General features: G+C 40.3%; 3 protein-coding genes across 3 annotated transcripts in view; 1 reads left to right on the plus strand and 2 right to left on the minus strand.

The window, feature by feature from the left end:
• The window catches only part of LOC127858931 (teneurin-m-like), a 266,676-nt gene that overhangs the window by 180,488 nt on the left and 66,015 nt on the right, over positions 1-20,173 (minus strand). Inside the window, exon 4 of the mRNA XM_052396275.1 lies at positions 7,962-8,065. The gene's annotated coding sequence lies outside the window, so the exon portion shown is untranslated. The remainder of the gene's footprint in view (positions 1-7,961; positions 8,066-20,173) is intronic.
• LOC127857465 (uncharacterized) lies at positions 10,468-14,699 on the minus strand. Its single transcript, XM_052393859.1, has 3 exons — positions 14,592-14,699; positions 13,751-14,101; positions 10,468-10,596 (listed from the first exon to the last, which is right to left on the minus strand). The coding sequence occupies exons 1-3, from the start codon at positions 14,697-14,699 to the stop codon at positions 10,468-10,470; spliced, it is 588 nt and encodes a 195-aa protein (XP_052249819.1).
• Positions 14,759-18,870, plus strand: LOC127857466 (YLP motif-containing protein 1-like). The gene is made up of 2 exons (XM_052393860.1): positions 14,759-15,497; positions 18,779-18,870. Exons 1-2 carry the CDS (start codon positions 14,759-14,761, stop codon positions 18,868-18,870), a joined length of 831 nt encoding a protein of 276 aa, XP_052249820.1.

Here is a 20,173-nt window from a genome sequence, read left to right on the forward strand (position 1 = left end):
CATGAGATACACATGCATGCCAAATATGAAGTTGCTATCTTGAATATTGCAAAAGTTATGGCAAAATGTTAAATTGGAGCAAACACAGCAACCAACCAACAGACAGGGCAAAAACTATAGCGATGGGGGATATAATTTGAATATTCATGAAAACAATAAACTTTTAACATTTGTAGCAGCAACACCTACATGCTATTGTTTTTCAGAGGCAGCTGGTAAGTTTGTGTCTGTATTGTTATTACCGAGGGATCCCTTCAGTAATTACTTAAGATACAGGACCTGGGAGGAGCTGAACTACAATGAAATAATAGCGTTCCGTGGGATGCCAATATATGGGCCATGCTCTGTGCAAAAGGGATTTAATGCATGTGCGTAAAGTGTTGTTCCAAATTAGCCTGTGCAGTGCGTATAGGCTAATCAGGGACGACACTTTCTTCTTTTATGATACTTTGCTTTTCAAAAAAGTCTCTTCTTAGCAAAAATCTAGTTTAAGTGGAAAGTGTTGTCGGGACTTCACAGGCTAATCTGGGACGACACTTTAGGCACATGCTTTAAACCCCTTTTCACACAGCATGGTCCAAATATAAGTTTTGAAACCAATTACTAAAATTTTAAATTAGTTTGTTATCTGTTATCTTAATTGGTTCCCATGCCTTAGTATCGTATTTATTCTGTAAACAATATTGATAAATTTTACATATTGTTCTTTTTAAGTTCCTGAAAAAATGTGACGCCTGTAACCATGCCGTTTGTTCAATACAGTATTCAAATAAAAAATCATTGATGTATGGGGTGTGCTGATTGCAAGTGCAGCAACCTTTTTGTGCTAATACATTTCCATCTGTGAATTAAACTTAAATTGGCTCTCCATTGCTAATCTGCATCACTTTGTAACACCAGTCAATTCAATTTGCCACTGCTGACATTTTTCTCTCAATGTGAACAAATCACCATATTTACAATTTTCCAACAGGAGAACATTCAAAATTAGTTTTTTTCAATGATGTTACATTATTGCGCAGAACGAATGACGTTGTTAAAAATTGATCCTGTTCCCCAACAGCTTTTTTTTAATGGAAAGCATTGCAGTATTGAATGTATATAAATTTCGAAATCAAGTTTGACTTGGCAGGAAAGAAGACCTTTCTTTGTGATGGATACAGACATTGAAGGTTAAATACAAAGTGGTTTACATGGCAATTGGAATCTTTATGGCCATGGGTGAATTTATATTGGTAATAAAAATAATTTGAACGAGCAGCTCTGTATCAAGCTTTATTCATGTGCTTAAAGTGTTTTCTTGAAATTACCCAGTGCACTCAGCACAGGCTTATCTGGGATGACACTAATTTCTGCCTAGACTGGATTTTTGTTTACAAGAGACTAATTTAAATGGTAAAAATCCATAAAAACACAAAGTGTTGACCCTGATCAGCTTTTGTGGACTGCGCAAACTGATCTGGGACGATACTAAATGTACATGAATTAAGTCCACCCATGGACTGCCCAAACTGTTCTGGGACGATACTAAATGTACATGAATTAAGTCCACCCATGGACTGCCCAAACTGATATGGGACAATACTAAATGTACATGAATTAAGTCCACCCATGGACTGCCCAAACTGTTCTGGGACGATACTAAATGTACATGAATTAAGTCCATCCATTGACTGCCCAAACTGATATGGGACAATACTAAATGTACATGAATTAAGTCCACCCATGGACTGCCCAAACTGATCTGGGACAATACTAAATGTACATGAATTAAGTCCAGTTGTCCCATGGACTGCCCAAACTGATATGGGATGATACTAAATGTACATGAATTTAGTCCAGTTGTCCCATGGACTGCCCAAACTAATCTGGGACGATACTAAATGTACATGAATTAAGTCCACCCATGGACTGCCCAAACTAATCTGGGACTATACTAAATGTACATGAATTAAGTCCACCCATGGACTGCCCAAACTGATCTGAGACTATACTTAATGTACATGAATTAAGTCCACCCATTGACTGCCCAAACTGATCTGGGACGATACTAAATGTACATGAATTAAGTCCACCCATTGACTGCCCAAACTGATCTGGGACGATACTAAATGTACATGAATTAAGTCCACCCATGGAGTGCCCAAACTGATCTGAGACGATACTTAATGTACATGAATTAAGTCCACTCATGGACTGCCCAAACTGATCTGGGACGATACTTAATGAACATGAATTAAGTCCACCCATTGACTGCCCAAACTGATCTGTGACGATACTTAATGTATATGAATTAAGTCCACCCATGGACAGCCCAAACTGATCTGGGACGATACTTAATGCACATGATATAAGTCCACCCATTGACTGCCTAAACTGATCTGGGACGATACTTAATGTACATGAATTAAGTCCACCCATGGACTGCCCAAACTGATCTAGGACAATACTAAATGTACATGAATTAAGTCCACCCATGGACTGCCCAAACTGATCTTGGAGTAAACTAAATGTACATGAATTAAGTCCATCCATGGACTGCCCAAACTGACTTGGGACTATACTTAATGTACATGAATTAAGTCCACCCATGGACAGCCCAAACAGATCTGGGACGATACTTAATGTACATGAATTAAGTCCACCCATGGACTGCCCAAACTGATCTGAGACTATACTTAATGTACATGAATTAAGTCCACCCATGGACTGCCCAAACTGATCTGGGACGATACTTAATGTACATGAATTAAGTCCACCCATTGACTGCCCAAACTGACTTGGGACTATACTTAATGTACATGAATTAAGTCCACCCATGGACTGCCCAAACTGATCTGGGACTATACATAATGTACATGAATTAAGTCCACCCATGGACTGCCCAAACTGATCTGGAACAATACTAAATGTACATGAATTAAGTCCACCCATGGACTGCCCAAACTGATCTGGGACGATACTTAATGTACATGAATTAAGTCCATCCATGGACTGCCCAAACTGATCTGGGACTATACATAATGTACATGAATTAAGTCCACCCATGGACTGCCCAAACTGATCTTGGAGTAAACTAAATGTACATGAATTAAGTCCATCCATGGACTGCCCAAACTGACTTGGGACTATACTTAATGTACATGAATTAAGTCCACCCATTGACAGCCCAAACAGATCTGGGACGATACTTAATGTACATGAATTAAGTCCACCCATGGACTGCCTAAACTGATCTGGGACGATACTTACGGTACATGAATTAAGTCAACCCATGGACTGACCAAACTGATCTGGGACTATACTTTATGTACATGAATTAAGTCCACCCATGGACTGCCCAAACTGATCTGGGACTATACTTTATGTACATGAATTAAGTCCACCCATGGACTGCCCAAACTGATCTGGGACTATACTTTATGTACATGAATTAAGTCAACCCATGGACTGACCAAACTGATATGGGACGATACTTTATGTACATGAATTAAGTCCACCCATGGACTGACCAAACTGATATGGGACGATACTTTATGTACATGAATTAAGTCCACCCATGGACTGCCCAAACTGATCTGGGAGTAAACTAAATGTACATGAATTAAGTCCACCCATGGACTGCCCAAACTGATATGGGACTATACTTAATGTACATGAATTAAGTCCACCCATGGACTGCCCAAACTGATCTGGAACAATACTAAATGTACATGAATTTAGTCCAGTTTTCCCATGGACTGCCCAAACTGATTTGGGAGGATACTAAATGTACATGAATTAAGTCCAGTTTTCCCATGGACTGCCCAAACTGATCTGGGAGGATACTAAATGTACATGAATTAAGTCCACCCATGGACTGCCCAAACTGATATGGGACAATACTTAATGTACATGAATTAAGTCCAGTTTTCCCATGCACTGCCCAAACTGATATGGGACAATACTAAATGTACATGAATTAAGTCCACCCATGCACTGCCCAAACTGATCTGGGAGGATACCAACTGTTCATGAATTAAGTCCAGTTTTCCCAGAACGCAGCTCAAATGTTATACAAACAATGGCAGCCGAATAAAATATTCCCTGTTTTAAGTATTATTTATGGTTGATTCTCTTATCAGCTTTAATAAAATGTAGACTATTAAAATCAACAAAATACATATAAAAGTAATGAACTGTCAATAAATTATCTCTCTTCATATGTGGAATTAACAATGATTTATAGTTTATCACTTTGAAGACTCACGCACTCTACATAAATTACAAAGTACCAAATAGATAAAATGTATTAATATTGTCCCAAGATTATCATTGCAATAGACAGACATTAATAAGGAACATGAAAACAACCGTTTAATGTGGTAAATTTAATCTGTGTTCAACATAATTACATAATTAATACATAAAAACATAATAAATGAACCATGTAACTATGTGTAAAACACCCATGGTTTTACAGCAAAATATGAGTGAAACAACTTTTATAAACAATTTTTATATAACTAAAATAGTCATTGCTGCACATTCAGGCAGAAATTCTAATATATAAAGAAAATAAATTCATGTCCGTTTATTTCCTTACGTTGTGCACTACAACTCTTGTAGAATGTGCATGCAAAATATTAATCACATTCAAATAGTCGTATTAGACTGGTCCTACTTAATAGCACATATCCACATTTTACTATGCCATCCGTCAATAGCAGTTTTCGTCATTTACACCAACGATGCTGGCATGACAATGTCAGTGGTAATTTTCTTGTGGCTGTTAAACTGGTAATGAGTGACCGCTAAGAAAAACTACAGAATATTATGTTTGTCCAGCACGACATATGGCTGTCTTGGAAAGCAGTGGTCGGTTTAATGTATTAATGGTTAAATGTAATGTCAGATGGAAATAATTCTTTTTTAGAAAGAAAAAATACCAAGGCGCCATCCTCAACAAAAATTAATGACAGTTTATTCAACTGGGTTTTAGGCTATAAGTATGAATATTATAAAAAATGTATTAAATCATTTTATATTTGCGAGGTTTGTAATGATTTTTGTTTAATTAGTTGTCTCCTAGAAGCCATTTCTATAAATATCATTAACAAGTCAATGAATTATCAATGATATTTTTCATCAAAAATGTTTATACAACCAATGACAAATGACAAAATTTAATTATCATTTCTTGACTTTTAAATAAGAGTAGAAATATGGGAAAATAATGCACAAACAAAATTTACAAACAGCATGTTTACTTCTTCAAGCTAGTCTCAGGAAATCATAAAAGAGCTTGGAGTTACTTGAAAAACATCCTGAAAGTGAGCTGTTTTTCAAGAAGATGATCAAGGGATCCAAAGCTTGGGACTTATAATGGCTGCAATCCACATCACGTCTTTAGCAACTGCATCCATACAAAATCTTTTGGTTTCAACAATGTTTCCACACGCTGATGACAGTTAATTGATCAGAATCACTAATGTCATCAAACATTGGGTCCCTCATTTCTGATGCTCATAATTCAAAGATGCCGGAGTTTTAATATCTCAACGCTTGACAGGATAAGATTAAAAGGAAGGTCAACTTAAGAAACAATTGGTGAATGGATAGGTTTCAATTATTGGCCTTTTATGGTTGAAGCAGTATGCACGCCAGAGGATAACATTGATGCAAGGCCACCATATAATTATCCATTTGCAGCACTTATTACTTATTAGGCTTCTGTCATCAAAAAGGATTACATGCACATCCTCAGAAATTAACCCATTTATGTCTAGTGGACTGAGACTCCCATCCTTCTACATTGGATAAATTTATTTCCCAAATTAGGGATGGCTAGTATATTTATTTCTATATTTAGAATTTTTCTTACAGAAATTCCTTTAAGCAAACAGCGCAGACCCAGATGAGATGCCACATAATGCGGGGTCTCATCTGGGTCAACGCTTTTTGCCGAGGCCTTTTTTCTTGACCCTAGGCACAAATGCGTTAAGACACCATTGACTTGGTAATTAATTCTCTGCAGCCATAGACAATTAAAAGATTGAACTATAATGTACTACTTTACATGCAATTTGATAATGTTTAAACAAAAACAAGAGATGTGTATGTCAGAAACACAATGCCCCCTATTGTGCCGCTTTGAAGACATAAATTTGACCTTTGACCTTGAAGGATGACCTTGACCTTTCACCACTCAAAATGTGCAGATTTATGAGATACACATGCATGCCAAATATAAAGTTGCTATCTTCAATATTGCAAAAGTTATGACCAAGGTTAAAGTTTTGACGCCGCTTTGAAGTCATATATTTGACCTTTCACCTTGAAGCATGACCTTGACCTTTCACCACTCAAAATGTGCAGCTCCATGAGATACACATGCATGCCAAATATCAAGTTGCTATCTTCAATATTGCAAAAGTTATCAAACTTTAACCAAGGTTAAAGTTTTGGGACACACACAATGATTGAATGACAGAGAGACAGGCCAAAAACAATATACCCCCGATCTTTCGATCCGGGGGGCATAAAAATGTGAAAGCCTTAGTAGCTTAGGTAACAGAGGTTAGCACTCTTATAATCTTAGACTTGTTTTTTATAACGCCTTATTGAATTGATTTTTCATTGTTTTCTTTGAGAACTTTCCAGGACACCCTAAGCATCAAAGCCTGATAATGTAACCCAGTCGTCACACATTAGGCTGCAGTTATTTCTTACAAATACAATGCATGAAACAATAAACACCAATTTAACACAATAGAATGTCCATGAAAAAGCAAAATAATATTTTGAAAAACGTATATATTGACAAAGCTGTACAGCTAAAAATTGAAAATTTCATGACTCTTGGAAGATTCACAATAAAATCATAAAATCACTACTCTAAATAGTATACACCTAATAAGCTATCACAATCTGGATGACATTTCAGATTGGCTTCCTGTGCCTGCAAGTATGAAAGCCATACATGGGGTCTTTAAGGATGGCTTAAGCTTATAATATCCTCAAACTTTGTGCGTTTGAACCCTTTGACCTTTTCCTAGACTTTCCAATCACAGTAAGTTCAGGACAAGCTGAAAATCTTATCAATGCGAGAGTTTATATGTGGTAGGACAAAAATTATAATCAAGTTGACAAACATTACTGATGACAAGGTATTTCATAGTCTCACTGATCAATAAATAAAGTTACCAAGCGGTTCATTAAGTATCCATTACTCCTTTTCTTTTGCAGTCATAGTTGTTTTACTTATTTATAAAGTACCTGTTAAACACACATTCCCAATCAAGAAATGTCATTTCTTATTTGAATAGAGCGCCATAGTGATCTGAGCAAAAATCTTTTTTTCATTTCTCGATGGATAATCTGTAAGGTCCTATCATTAAGGGAGTTTAGGTGTTGTATAAAATAGACAATCTTAACAGAATAAACCTAGAGCTTTGTCACAGACGTGATGAAAACCCCCACATGTCACATTGACACAGAATATTTTACATGTTGTCTTCACATAAAACAGCAGACACAGTGCTCAAACGCACTAAGTGACCCTGTGACCTAGTTTTTGACCCGGCATTGCCCATGTTCAAACTTTATCTAGATACAACGTCTGACCAAGATTGGCGAAGATTGGATGAAAACTACTAGAATTAGAGAGCGGACAACATGCGGAATGTTTAAAACACACAAGTGACCCGTGACCTAGTTTTTGACCCAAGATGACCAATATTCAAACTTGACCTAGACATTATCTAGATACAACTTCTGACCAAGTTTGGTGAAGATTGGATGAAAACAACTTGAAATAGAGAGCGGACACTTAATACGGACCGAAAGACTGACAGACCGACAGACAGACAAGCTCACTCCTATATACCCTGTCGTTTGTGGGGGTATAATTAATATGATAACAAAGATTTATTGACTGCAATTGGGTTACACTATGCAAGACACCCGAAAAACATGCATACCTTCTGATTTGTTCATAATTATTATGTTGTTATCAAACGTGAACAGCAACAGAGGTCATCAGAATTCCAGCACTCTTGAGATGTGGTCCTTGTTGCAATAATATCTGAAGGTAAAGAAAAACTTTTTTTTTAAATATAATTCATCAAACAAACAAACTATACTTTAAGTGACATTTATACAGGCCGAAAACCTTTAAAAAAACACACAAAAAACACAATGATGCTCATATCTGAAGAATGTGATACATGTGAAGGCCTGAATGTGGAACTCTTGTATTGGCATAACATTGTAATCATCATCTTAACCCATTTATGCCTAGTGGACTCTCCCATCCTTCTAAATTGGATCAATATATTTCCAAAATTAGGGATGTCTCGTATATTTATTTCTATATTTAGAATATTTCTTACAGAAATTCCGTTAATCAAACAGCCCAGACCCAGATGAGATGCCGCATCATGCAGCGTCTCAGCTGGGTCTACGCTGTTTGCCAAGGCCTTTTTCTAGACACTAGGCATAAATGGGTTAACCCTCCCTAGGTTGTCATCAGAAAAATTTACCTGAGAATTTGGTAACTGACCATCTAGACATAATGGATGCTGGGAACATTCACAGCTATTCTCTAGTATTGTTAGGCTTCATGATTCATACAGGGAATATTTCTTATTGCCACAAGTTGTTAAATGTTGACGGATTTCCGATTCAATGACCCCTGATGATCTGGACAGCACATGTTGCACTCTCAAAGAAAACGACTCAAAACATTGTTGAGTGTGTTTACAGAAGTCTTCAGAGAAATTAATATGGAAATCTGAGACAAGCTCTATTGTAAGGTCTGGCACGCTTGTCCAATAATGATGTTCAAATAGACATGGACTGGATTGTAGATTTTGTAATTCAAGATTATCAACACGTGGACTTTCCATCCCATTCTTTGTACTGTTCAAATAAAGCTCTAATGGATTTGTGGCCACATATACCATGAATAATAGTTGTATAAATGTCCCCATAGATTTCTACTAAGAGGTCAGTACAAACACTACAAACTAAGGAATAAGAAGGACTTTGAAAGTCTTCATAAACAAGAGCTTTGTCAAAGACGAAACGGCAGTAAATTAAAATGGCAAGTTTCAAACAAATTGTTCCCTGACATATGAGTGGATAGTCAATTGACTGTTTTTACGGAAATTCTATCATAGGTAACTCAATTAAGCAGCACAGTTATAAATCTTACATGCTATTTTGTAAGATCATCCACCAACAACATATATTTTAAATTAAAGTAAAGTAAAATACTGCTGTATATTTTGTAATTCAGAGGGTCTGGGCCAACAACTTAGAACATTCATTTGTAAATTCTTAGACTTCATCTCATATATTTTACCAATTATTCAGAAGTTCCTCAGGTGCACATTAACTGGTTATCCTACTTGGCATCCATTCTGTGTCAAAAATCATTTTCAGAGTGAAGTTTTAATGAAAACTATACTACTTAGAGAGCAGAAACAATGCATGTGCAGCCCACCCATGCCCCCGCCCTTGTACAGCCCACCCATCCGTCCTCCCCTCTTTTGCAGCCTACCCATCCACCCACCCTTGTGCAGCCCACCCATCCACCCCCCTTGTGAAGCCCACCCACCCCCCCCCCCCCTTGTGCAGCCCACCCATCCGTCCCCCCTTGTGCAGCCCACCAATGCCCCCACCCTTGTGCTGCACACCCATCCGTCCCCCCTTGTGCAGTCACCAATCCATCCACCCTTGTGAAGCCCACCCATCCGCCCCCCCCCCCCCTTGTGCAGCCCACCCATCCACCTGCCCTTGTGCAGCCCACCCATCCGCCCCCCTCTTGTGAAGCCCACCCATTTTCCGCCCCCCTTGTGTAGCCCACCCATCCATCCCCCCTTGTGCAGCCCACCCATCCCCCCACCCTTGTGCAGCCCACCCATCCACCCGCCCTTGTGCAGCCCACCCATCCCCCACCCTTGTGCAGCCCACCCATCCATCCCCCTTGTGCAGCCTACCCATCCGCCCCCACCCCCTTGTGCAGCCCACCCATCCCCCCGCCCTTGTGCAGCCCACCCATCCCCCTGCCCTTGTGCAGCCCACCCATCCCCCAACCCTTGTGCTGCCCATCCATCCACCCCCACCCCCCTTGTGTAGCCCACCCATCCGCCCCCCTTTTGCAGCCCATCCATGTCCCTGCCCTTGTGCAGCCCACCCATGCCCCCACCCTTGTGCAGCACACCCATGCCCTCATCCTTGTGCAGTGCATCCATGCCCCCGCCCTTGTGCAGCCCACCCATCCCCCAACCCTTGTGCTGCCCATCCATCCACCCCCACCCCCCTTGTGTAGCCCACCCATCCGCCCCCCTTTTGCAGCCCATCCATGTCCCTGCCCTTGTGCAGCCCACCCATGCCCCCACCCTTGTGCAGCACACCCATGCCCTCATCCTTGTGCAGTGCATCCATGCCCCCGCCCTTGTGCAGCCCACCCACCCCTCTTCCCTATTGGGGCCCACCCATTCCTCTGCCCTTGTGCAGCCCACCCATGCCCCCACCCTTGTGCAGCGCACCCATGCTCCTGCCCTTGTGCAGCGCACCCAAACCCCCCGCCCTCGTGCAGCCCAGGCCATCCTTAAAAAATTGTTTGTTTGGCATAACCCGACCCAGGTAAATTTGGGTTGGTAGGTAGGTAGGGATTTTTTTTTTTTTAAGTATTATCATTTTTCTGAAATTGAACTCCGACATATACCAAACTGAAAGGTCATTATCAAACAAGCAAATTCGTTGAATTGATATAAACCGCCAATATGCTTCTGGACACAAAAGTGTTATATTTGACACTCAAAAAAGCATTTTTTCAAGACACAAAGGGCCATAACTCCTTTATAATCTAATGGTGTACAATGCCATTTGGCGTGCATCATCCTATTATCCATATATATACTCATTCCAAGTTTCATTGAAATCCGCCAAAGCACTTCCAAGATATGGCTCCAGACACAAAAGTGCCGGCCGGACAGACGGAAAGACGGACGGAAAGACAGACGGATAACGCCAAAACAATATCCCTCCGCCTATGGTGCGGGATAATAAAGCTCCAAGTATTCTGCCTCATGAAAGGAAATTGGTAAATATTTTTCTGCACCGTCCGTATCACCGCACATGTATTCGCAAGTCTATTTTTTGTATAAAGAACATCGAAAATATCATATAATTGATAAAAAAATACTTTAATCGAAAACAAGAGTCAGAAAAATTGTACCCATTTTGCACATGAAAATGTGCATATCGTTTGACTACAGAAAATGAAAACAAGTAACCTAGCAAATACGTAATTAATATACTATTTGGTAATGACATATTACTAGCATAGTTTGTAAGTAAAAAAAACAAAGTTATTATAACATTTTAATTTCAATCAAGAACAGAATTGAAGGTGTAACATCTTCTACATGTAACTAATTATTTAATTATCATCTTTTAATTCAGATCGATGGACAGTAGAAAGTTGTAAAGTGATCAGCTTAAAAATATTTTATTGAGTGTTACGCTTATTTTCATTTGCTTATTTTAATACGACTTTTGCCATCGGCCATTATATTGCAGGCAGACAACAATTTCAACTGTGTATTCCATTATCTGCGCATGAATTACCCAATATTACCCCATAGCGAACTCAATGTTAATTGGCCAGCTACCATATGCGCTTCAAAACGTTCATGGAAAACAGAGAAAAAAATTGTTTAAAACAAGAGCTGTCTCCATCGGAAGACATATGCCCCCAAAAACTCTTTTTCGAAACCTAAACACAGATTTCCAAACCTAAACGCGGAACCTAAGTTCAAGGTCAAGGTCAAAGGGGTCAAATTTGTGTGCGTATGGAAAGGCCTTGTCCATATAGACATGCATACCAATTATGAAGGCTACATCTGAAGCAACATAGAAGTTACATGTATGAGCATGTTTTGAGTGGAAACGCAATTTTTTGATGATTCAAGGGCTGTTACGCAGAAGTGCCTGGGTAAATTTGGCTGATTATCAAACTAAACCTAGATTATATTACCTTTCACATTTTTATGAAGTTTGGTGAAGATCCGATGACATTTAGTGGAGAAATTGAGCGGAAACAAGAAAAACAAAATTATGATTCAAGGGCCGTAACTCAGGAGTGTCTGGGTCAAATTGGCAGATTATCAAAGTTGACCTAGATGTTATTGTCTTACACATTTTAATGTAGTCTGGTGAAGATCTGATGACAATTGCTCGAGTTATTGAGTAGAAACGAGGAAAAACCAAATTTTACCATGAATCAAGGGCCGTAATTCAGGAGTGTGTGGGTCAATTTGGCCAATTATCAAACTTTACCCAGATGTTATTGCCTTACACATTTTCATGAAGTTTGGTGAAGATCTGATCACAATTGCTTGACTTACTGAGCAGAAACTAATCCGGACTGACTTACTTTGAACTAACTAACTGACTGACGGACGGTATGATTTTAATATGCCACCAGAACCTATGTTCTGGGGGCATATAAACAATCCGGAATAAAATGGCGGATGTTTTCAATTAAATTTAACGAGATTTTAGCATATTCGCAAATTATGTTTTTCTTGAGCCAAATTCGCTATATTTTCACAAATGGCGAACAACACAGCGAGCCCTGTAATAGTGAGCATTTATTTCAATAATAACACGTTAGCAATGCTCGTGCTGTTGTTCGCCATTTGAGCCATCTGCGCCATTTGCAAAAGTATTGAGAATTTGGCTCAAGAAAAATCTAAATTGCGAAAATTAGAAAATCTAGGAAAATTTTGTTGAAAACATCCGCCATTTTAATCGGGATTGGTTTTCTATATTTGTCTCTTTGTTTCAATGAAAGTGTTCGCAATTCGAACAATTAACAAAACCCGGTCATTACCCGATAAGACATCGCTTGACCTGACCTTATTTTTATTGAAGTGCACATGGTAGCCAGCCAATCAACATTGAGCTCCCTTTCACATGACATGACGTTGTCAAATGAAACGTGAGAAAGGGTGCAGCAATCGGATAATATGCATTATGCACAGATGTTGTAAAATTTGAATACACATTTAATATCGCAGTATGCCTTCAAAATAGCGGCCGGTCGCTAGAGATAAACAAATGAAACAAAAACGTGACAATACCCGTCAATAAATATTTCTAAGCTGACCTGCACTTTTCATTTTTCTCTGAATATTTACCGATCTGAAAAGAGTGATAATTAAATAATTGGTTATATGGTGATAATATTACACATCTCTGCCGATTGCCGAGTTAAAGTGAACGGTAATAATTAATCGATTGTTTTTTTACTCCCAAACTATCCTGAACGACAGCAGCATATTTTAATTAAAGGGATACAAGAAAAACAGGAGCGGTTTAATTGTATCTAAAGTCTAATAAATCGCATATGCAAATGTCAAATAAATAGGCGATTCAAACAAATACCAGTACGCGTTTTGTTCATTGCTATTCTAGATATCCTTGAAAGAGCATTCAATTAAATGATGCAAATAACCGGGAAGGATAAAAAGCGGAAAGGCAAAATTTAGCGGAAAGAATTTTCGGCGAGCCAAAAAAAGACAAAAGACAAAAAAAAATTAAGTCGGGCCGATTTAAGTGGGTTGGTCGGGTTAAGCCAAACAAAAAAATTCTTAAGGATGGCCCCACCCATCCCCCTGCCCTTGTGCAGCCCACCCATTCACCCCCCCCTTGTGCAGTCGCCCATCTGCCCCCCTTGTGCAGCCGTGCAGCCAACCCATCCCCCTGCCCTTGTGCAGCCCACCCATCTGCCCCCCTTGTGCAGCCCACCCATGCCCCCGCCCTTGTGCAGCCCACCCATCCATTCCCCCTTGTGCAGCGCATCCATCCCTCTGCCCTTGTGCAGCCCACCCATCTGCCCCCCCTTGTGCAGCGCACCCATGTCCCAGCCCTTGTGCAGCCCAACCAACCCCCTGCCCTTGTGCAGCCCATCCATCCGCCATGTGCAGCCCACCCATCCAACCCCTTTGGCAGCCCACCCAGCTGCCTGCCCTTGTGCAGTCCACCCATCCGTCTGCCCTTGTGCAGTCCACCCATCCGCCTGTCCTTGAGCAGCCAACCTATCCACCTGCTAATGATGTTCCCATAATGAATGTGCAGCCCACCCATCCGCCCGATCTTGTGCAGCCCACCCATACCCCTGCCCTTGTGCAGACCACCCATTCCCCTGCCCTTGTGCAGCCCACCCATCTGCCCCATCCTCTTGGGCAGCCCCCCCCCCCCCCCCCCCCTCGTGTGCAGCCCACCCATCCCCATGTGCAGCCCCCCTCCCCCATTCGCCCCCCCCCATGTGCAGCCCACCCATCCCCATGTGCAGCCCCCCCATCCGCCCCCCCCCCCATTCCCATGTGCAGCCCACCCATCCGCCCCCCTTGTGAAGCCCACCCATCCGCCGGTTCTTGTGCGGCCCATCCATTCCCAGCCCTTGTGCAGCCCACCCATCACCCTGCCCTTGTGCAGCCCACCCAGCTGCCACCCCCTTGTTCAGCTCCCCATCTGCCCCCCCCCCCCTTGTGCAGCCCCCATCCGCTCCCCCCTCCCCCCCATGTGCAGCCCACCCATCCGCCCTCCCCAATGTGCAGCCCACCCATCCCCATGTGCAGCCCACCCTTCCCCCTGTCCTTGTGCAGTCCACCCTTCCGCCAGTTCTTGTGCAGCCCACCCATTCCCAGCCCTTGCACAGCCAACCCATCACCCTGCCCTTCTGCCCAAGGTTATTCCCATAATGAATGTGCAGCCCACCCATCAAACTGCCCTTCTGCCCAAGGGTATTCCCATAATGAATGTGCAGCCCACCCATCAACCTGCCCTTCTGCCCAAGGATATTTCCATAATGAATGTGCAGCCCACCCATCAACCTGCCCTTCTGCCCAAGGATATTTCCATAATGAATGTGCAGCCCACCCATCAAACTGCCCTTCTGCCCAAGGGTATTCTCATAATGAATGTGCAGCCCACCCATCAAACTGCCCTTCTGCCCAAGGGTATTCCCATAATGAATGTGCAGCCCACCCATCAACCTGCCCTTCTGCCCAAGGATATTTCCATAATGAATGTGCAGCCCACCCATCACCCTGCCCTTCTGCCCAAGGGTATTCCCATAATGAATATGCAGCCCACCCATCACCCTGCCATTCTGCCTAAGGGTATTCCCATAATGAATGTGCAGCCCACCCATCACCCTGCCCTTCTGCCCAAGGGTATATCAATAATGAATGTGCAGCCCACCCATCACCCTGCCCTTCTGCCCAAGGGTATTCCCATAATGAATGTGAAGCCCATCCATCACCCTGCCCTTCTGCCCAAGGGTATTCCCATAATGAAGGTGCAGCCCACCCATCACCCTGCCCTTCTGCCCAAAGGTATTCCCATAATGAATGTGCAGCCCACCCATCACCCTGCCCTTCTGCCCAAGGGTATTCCCATAATGAATGTGCAGCCCACCCATCCTGACCTGCCCAAGGGTATTTCAATAATGAATGTGCAGCCCCCCCCCCCCATCCTGACCTGCCCTTCCGCCCAAGGGTATTCCCATAATGTATGTGCAGCCCCCCCCCCCCCTCCCCCCCCATCCTGACCTGCCCTTCCGCCAAGGGTGTTTCCATATGTCTTGCAAGAAAACATTGTTTACAAATTACAAGCATCATAATTGGTCAATATTTTGAACTCACAAATGATGTAGACTAAGAGCTTCAATAAGAATCCCAGCCAGGCCAAAGAAACACATACAACAATATCAAATGAGCAATCTTTTGAAAACTTTTTAAATATAAACTTAAGGATTCAACAGACAGATGTTTAGTCAGTTTAATTTATTGTTGTTACAATAGTATAAACAAATAAGATTGCAATACAGCACATTGCCACAAAAATCTCTGCATATGGCAAACTGATCTTATCATTAATCACTTATGACTTAACAATACATTATTATTCCTACAAGACTTGTGGAACAATAATAGCCTTTTATGGTACATCCCTGGATTCATTTTATTGCTTTATTGCTATTAACAGCATTATGTACATAGAAAGCTTGTCTACAATCGTTATCATCGTTCAAACTCTTGTCGGTGGCAGCCATATTGTCACTGGGGTACCAATTAAGGATGTCAATTCATTCATCAAGGGCTGAAATATGTTTAAAAAGTCAACACAAGGGTGTGTGGGATGTATACACTGGGACCTGTGAACAATATAGAGGAAGTGAATGCATTACCAGACGGATGCCACATTACCAGAGTCAACACTATGATGTGTTTGACAAGCTTTTAAAACAAATACATCTCTTTATTGAGCAATCCAGCTTTTCAGGCAAAAACAATACTAAAAGAGGTGCTTTTTCCCTCTAATTGGTTATTTTGAACAAATTCCATTCAATACACAATCATGTAAAACATTTTTTGTAAAACTGTGTGCAAAGTATCATCCCAGATTAGCCTGTGTAGTCTGCAATCGTTAATCAGGGATATCACTTTTCACTTTTATAGATTTTTCCTTAAGAGGAAGTCTTTCCTCAACAAAAAGCCAGTTTAGGTGTAAAGTGGTGTCCCTGATTAGACTGTGCAGATATCACAGGCTTATCTAAAACAATACTTTAGGCAGATGAATCAAGCCAGGTTTTTCAAGAGTGCAGATCAAATGAAATATAATCTATACCAATAACAAGTCTAAATTATCCCAAAACATAAAAAGTCGATGAGAGAAAATATTTGTAACTGTTCCTTCTGGTTTCCTTATCAATCAAAAACAAGATTTAAAATGCTTCTTAATTGATATTAGCTTGATATTTAACTATAATATACTTCTTAATTGATATTAGCTTGATATTAAGCTATATTACATATAACATCAAATCTTTTTAGCTTGAAAGCTTCCTTCATGTACATTTTCCTACAAATATTACTTCAGTTTGCATAAGTATGTTAGCTTTTTCCACAAGGTTTCCTTTAAGGAAATTGGAAAGTATCTTAAATAATCTTGCACACAAGAAACTGCATCAAAGTACCTAACTGATGAGATCCGATCAGATATCAAAGCCATTCAACTGTCTGAAGAGGCTGCCGAGGATGATCAAATATGGAGAAATGTAGCCAGAAAAATAAATAGGACAGAGTTTTTTGTAATATTTGTAGCCGATGATCTAAGGACCATTTTAATCAATCAAGTGTACTTAGTTGGCTAAAACCAGTGGAACCAAAAAGGCCAATAAATGTCAATGGTTTATCATATAAGAAACTCAAAAATGTTGAAATTTGCTGATGCCTGGAAACTGTGTTTATCCCAATGAGACTGCACGAGGCTCCTGTTTCTGAAAACCAGCATTGCAAAAAATAATTCAGCTTTTGTAATGTTGCTTTTTTGCAGTAATTTACATGAAAGTCAAGGAACTGGAAGATTGGGAATGATCTGGTAATGTTCCAGGCATTTTGTAAGGACTGAGAAGTCTTTTATATCTAGAGAGATGGGGATTGTTTCCAACTCTGTATACAACAAATAGATCACACTTTACATGTACTTTAATTGTTTCAATTTTTGCACATGTTGAATTCTCATTATGACCATCAACTTACAACCGTGTGAATGCTTGACAAATATGTGAATGCTTAGTGAAAACGATGTGAATGTTTGCCAACCTTGTTAATGCTTTACAACCATGTGAATGCTTGACAACCTTGTTAATGCTTGACAACCATGTTAATGCTCGACAACCATTTGAATGCTTGACAACCTTGTTAATGCTTGACAACCATGTTAATGCTCAACAACCATTTGAATGCTTGACAACCTTGTTAATGCTTGACAACCTTGTTAATACTTGACAACCATGTTAATGCTCAACAACCATTTGAATGCTTAACAGCCATGGCATTGGTGGACAACCATGTGAATGATCAACAACAATCAGGGTGCAGAATCAACAGGGTTTTCAGGGGGTTACACACGGGCTAGACAGAATGTAAACACACCATTAAGAACTTTATTTTTGCAAATTTCTCAAGTTATTGAAATACATTTGCAAACATCTTTAGTGCATTAAAGACATTTTTTGCAGTTTGTGCCGATAAGGCATAAGAACAAATCTTTGAACACGTCTGAAATAGGTGACAAAATTTCACGTTGCATGAAGCATAACCATATACATGAATGCAGTAAAAATATAATTTTTTAACAAGAACACATGCTTATTAAGTAAAGTAATTTTGATGTTTTTCACGTTGCCATAAGCAGCATAAAAATCTTGTTTTTTTGCACCAGTTGAAATTCTGAAGAAAAATTGTGTTACCGGGGTGTTTACATCCATTTACGTTTAATTGGGAAACCCACAATTCTTAACAACCACATATCAAAAGGTTGTAATGAACTTAAAGGACTGTCCAATTCAGAAGAAATAGACCATAAAGATATATTATTTATCCATTCCAAATGTTTATGCACAAGCATTTTCTTCCTATTATGGGTTTTAAACTACCGGTAATTGTTTTCCATAAACATATATATAATGTAAGTCAGGAGCTATTCATATATAAACCAGTTACAATTTCACAAGCCTCAATGGGGGATTATACTCAGGACATTCCAGCTCCAAGGCAAACAATCTACTCAATCACTATAAAGGCTAAGTGAGCAGCGTCATGCAAAAATGGATCTTATGACATGCATCCAGCGAAGCTCCAGAGAAGCCATCATCAGGTAAGGCCCATCAGGATCTACCCTGTCTGCTATAAAGGTGTCTTGGCCTCATAAGCTGTCAGGGTAGCTCCTGATGAGACAGTGCAAGTCCCCAAGCTGGTCTGCAGCTACACTGGTGGCATATGGCATGTCCAGCTCTACTTTTAGAAGAGACTTACTTTAAAACAAGAGGCCCATGAGGGCCTGAATCGCTCTACTGCTATAAACACTGTGCAAGTTTGGAAAGAATAAGATGGAAACTGTGTACTTAATCGCGCAAACAAGGAGAATTTTCTCAAATTCAAGGGGAGATTATTGTGTACTTATTTCTCCGATACTGCTCAATAGGGTTCAAGTCCTCATTGATATAAAGATACTGTGCAAATTTGGAAATAATTGGATGAAAACTGTGGAATTAATTGCGTAAACAAGCAGGATTTCAAAATTTTCTCATATTCAAGGGGAAGTCATTCTTGACTTATTGCTTCAATATTGCTCTTTTTAAAAAAGGGTTTGAGTCCTCATTGATACAAAGACACTGTGCAAGTTTGCAAAGAATCTGATGAAAATTATGGACTTAATCACATAAAAAAACTGAATTTTCATTTTTTTTTCAAATTCAAGGGGAGATAATTCTGGACTTATAACTCCGATATTGCTCATTTTCAATAGGGTTTGAATCATCATTCAGATAAAGACACTGTGCAAGTTGGGAAATGATTGGATGAAAACTGTGGACTTTAGTGCGTAAACAAGCCTTATTTCACAATTTTCTCAAATTCAAGGGGAGATAATTCTGGACTTTTTACTCTGATGTATCCCATTTTCAATAGGGTTCGAGTCCTGATTAATATAAAGACACTGAACAAGTTTGAAAAGAATCGGATGAAAACTGTGGACTTTATCGCGTAAACAAGAAAAAGTCTAACGCACGCACGCATGGACGGATGGACGACGGAAACCGCCATGACATAAGCTCTTCAGGCCTTCGACCAGTAGAGCTAAAAATTCAATAGTGGTGATACAAAAATTTGCACAAAAGTGACACAAAAAATACCATGGACTGCACAGGCTTATCTGGGATGACACTGTCTGAACATGCATTGAGCCCGCACATGGATTATGCCCGCTTTTCCCAGAGCCCACCTCGTGTAAATTAGAATACAAAATTATGTATCTAAAAAAACAAAAAACTCAATAACATTCAGAAAATGTCTCTGCAACTTGTGTGTCCTTCCCCAACACAGCAGTTGCAATACTTCTGCCTGCCCTGAATTACTAACCACTGACATATCTCATGAAATGGCTGTAAACTTCAATATGCGCACATTAAATATGATTGTAGGACATAAGCCCCCCAGGACAAAACCCCCCCAATGAAAAAATGAACATTTGGACAATTGCCCCCCAGTAGAAATGACAGGTAGGATATAAGCCCCCCAGTGCTCATTTTGCATCTGGACAATTGCCC

This window comes from Dreissena polymorpha, chromosome 14, assembly GCF_020536995.1.
Source record: "Dreissena polymorpha isolate Duluth1 chromosome 14, UMN_Dpol_1.0, whole genome shotgun sequence".
Taxonomy (NCBI): Eukaryota; Metazoa; Mollusca; class Bivalvia; order Myida; family Dreissenidae; genus Dreissena; species Dreissena polymorpha.

Excerpts from the sequence above, each read along its gene's own strand:
- LOC127857465 (XM_052393859.1), bottom strand. The coding sequence starts at position 14,699 with ATGGGTGGGCTGCACAAGAACTGGCGGAAGGGTGGACTGCACAAGGAC. Across the intron at positions 14,102-14,591 it reads ACATTGGGGAGGGCGGATGG|GTGGATAGGTTGGCTGCTCA; the intron begins GTGGGCTGCACA and ends CATCATTAGCAG. Across the intron at positions 10,597-13,750 it reads GCACAAGGGCAGGGGGATGG|GATGGCCTGGGCTGCACGAG; the intron begins GTTGGCTGCACG and ends CAATTTTTTAAG.
- LOC127857466 (XM_052393860.1), top strand. The coding sequence starts at position 14,759 with ATGAATGTGCAGCCCACCCATCAAACTGCCCTTCTGCCCAAGGGTATT. Across the intron at positions 15,498-18,778 it reads CCATCCTGACCTGCCCAAGG|CTGTCAGGGTAGCTCCTGAT; the intron begins GTATTTCAATAA and ends TGGCCTCATAAG.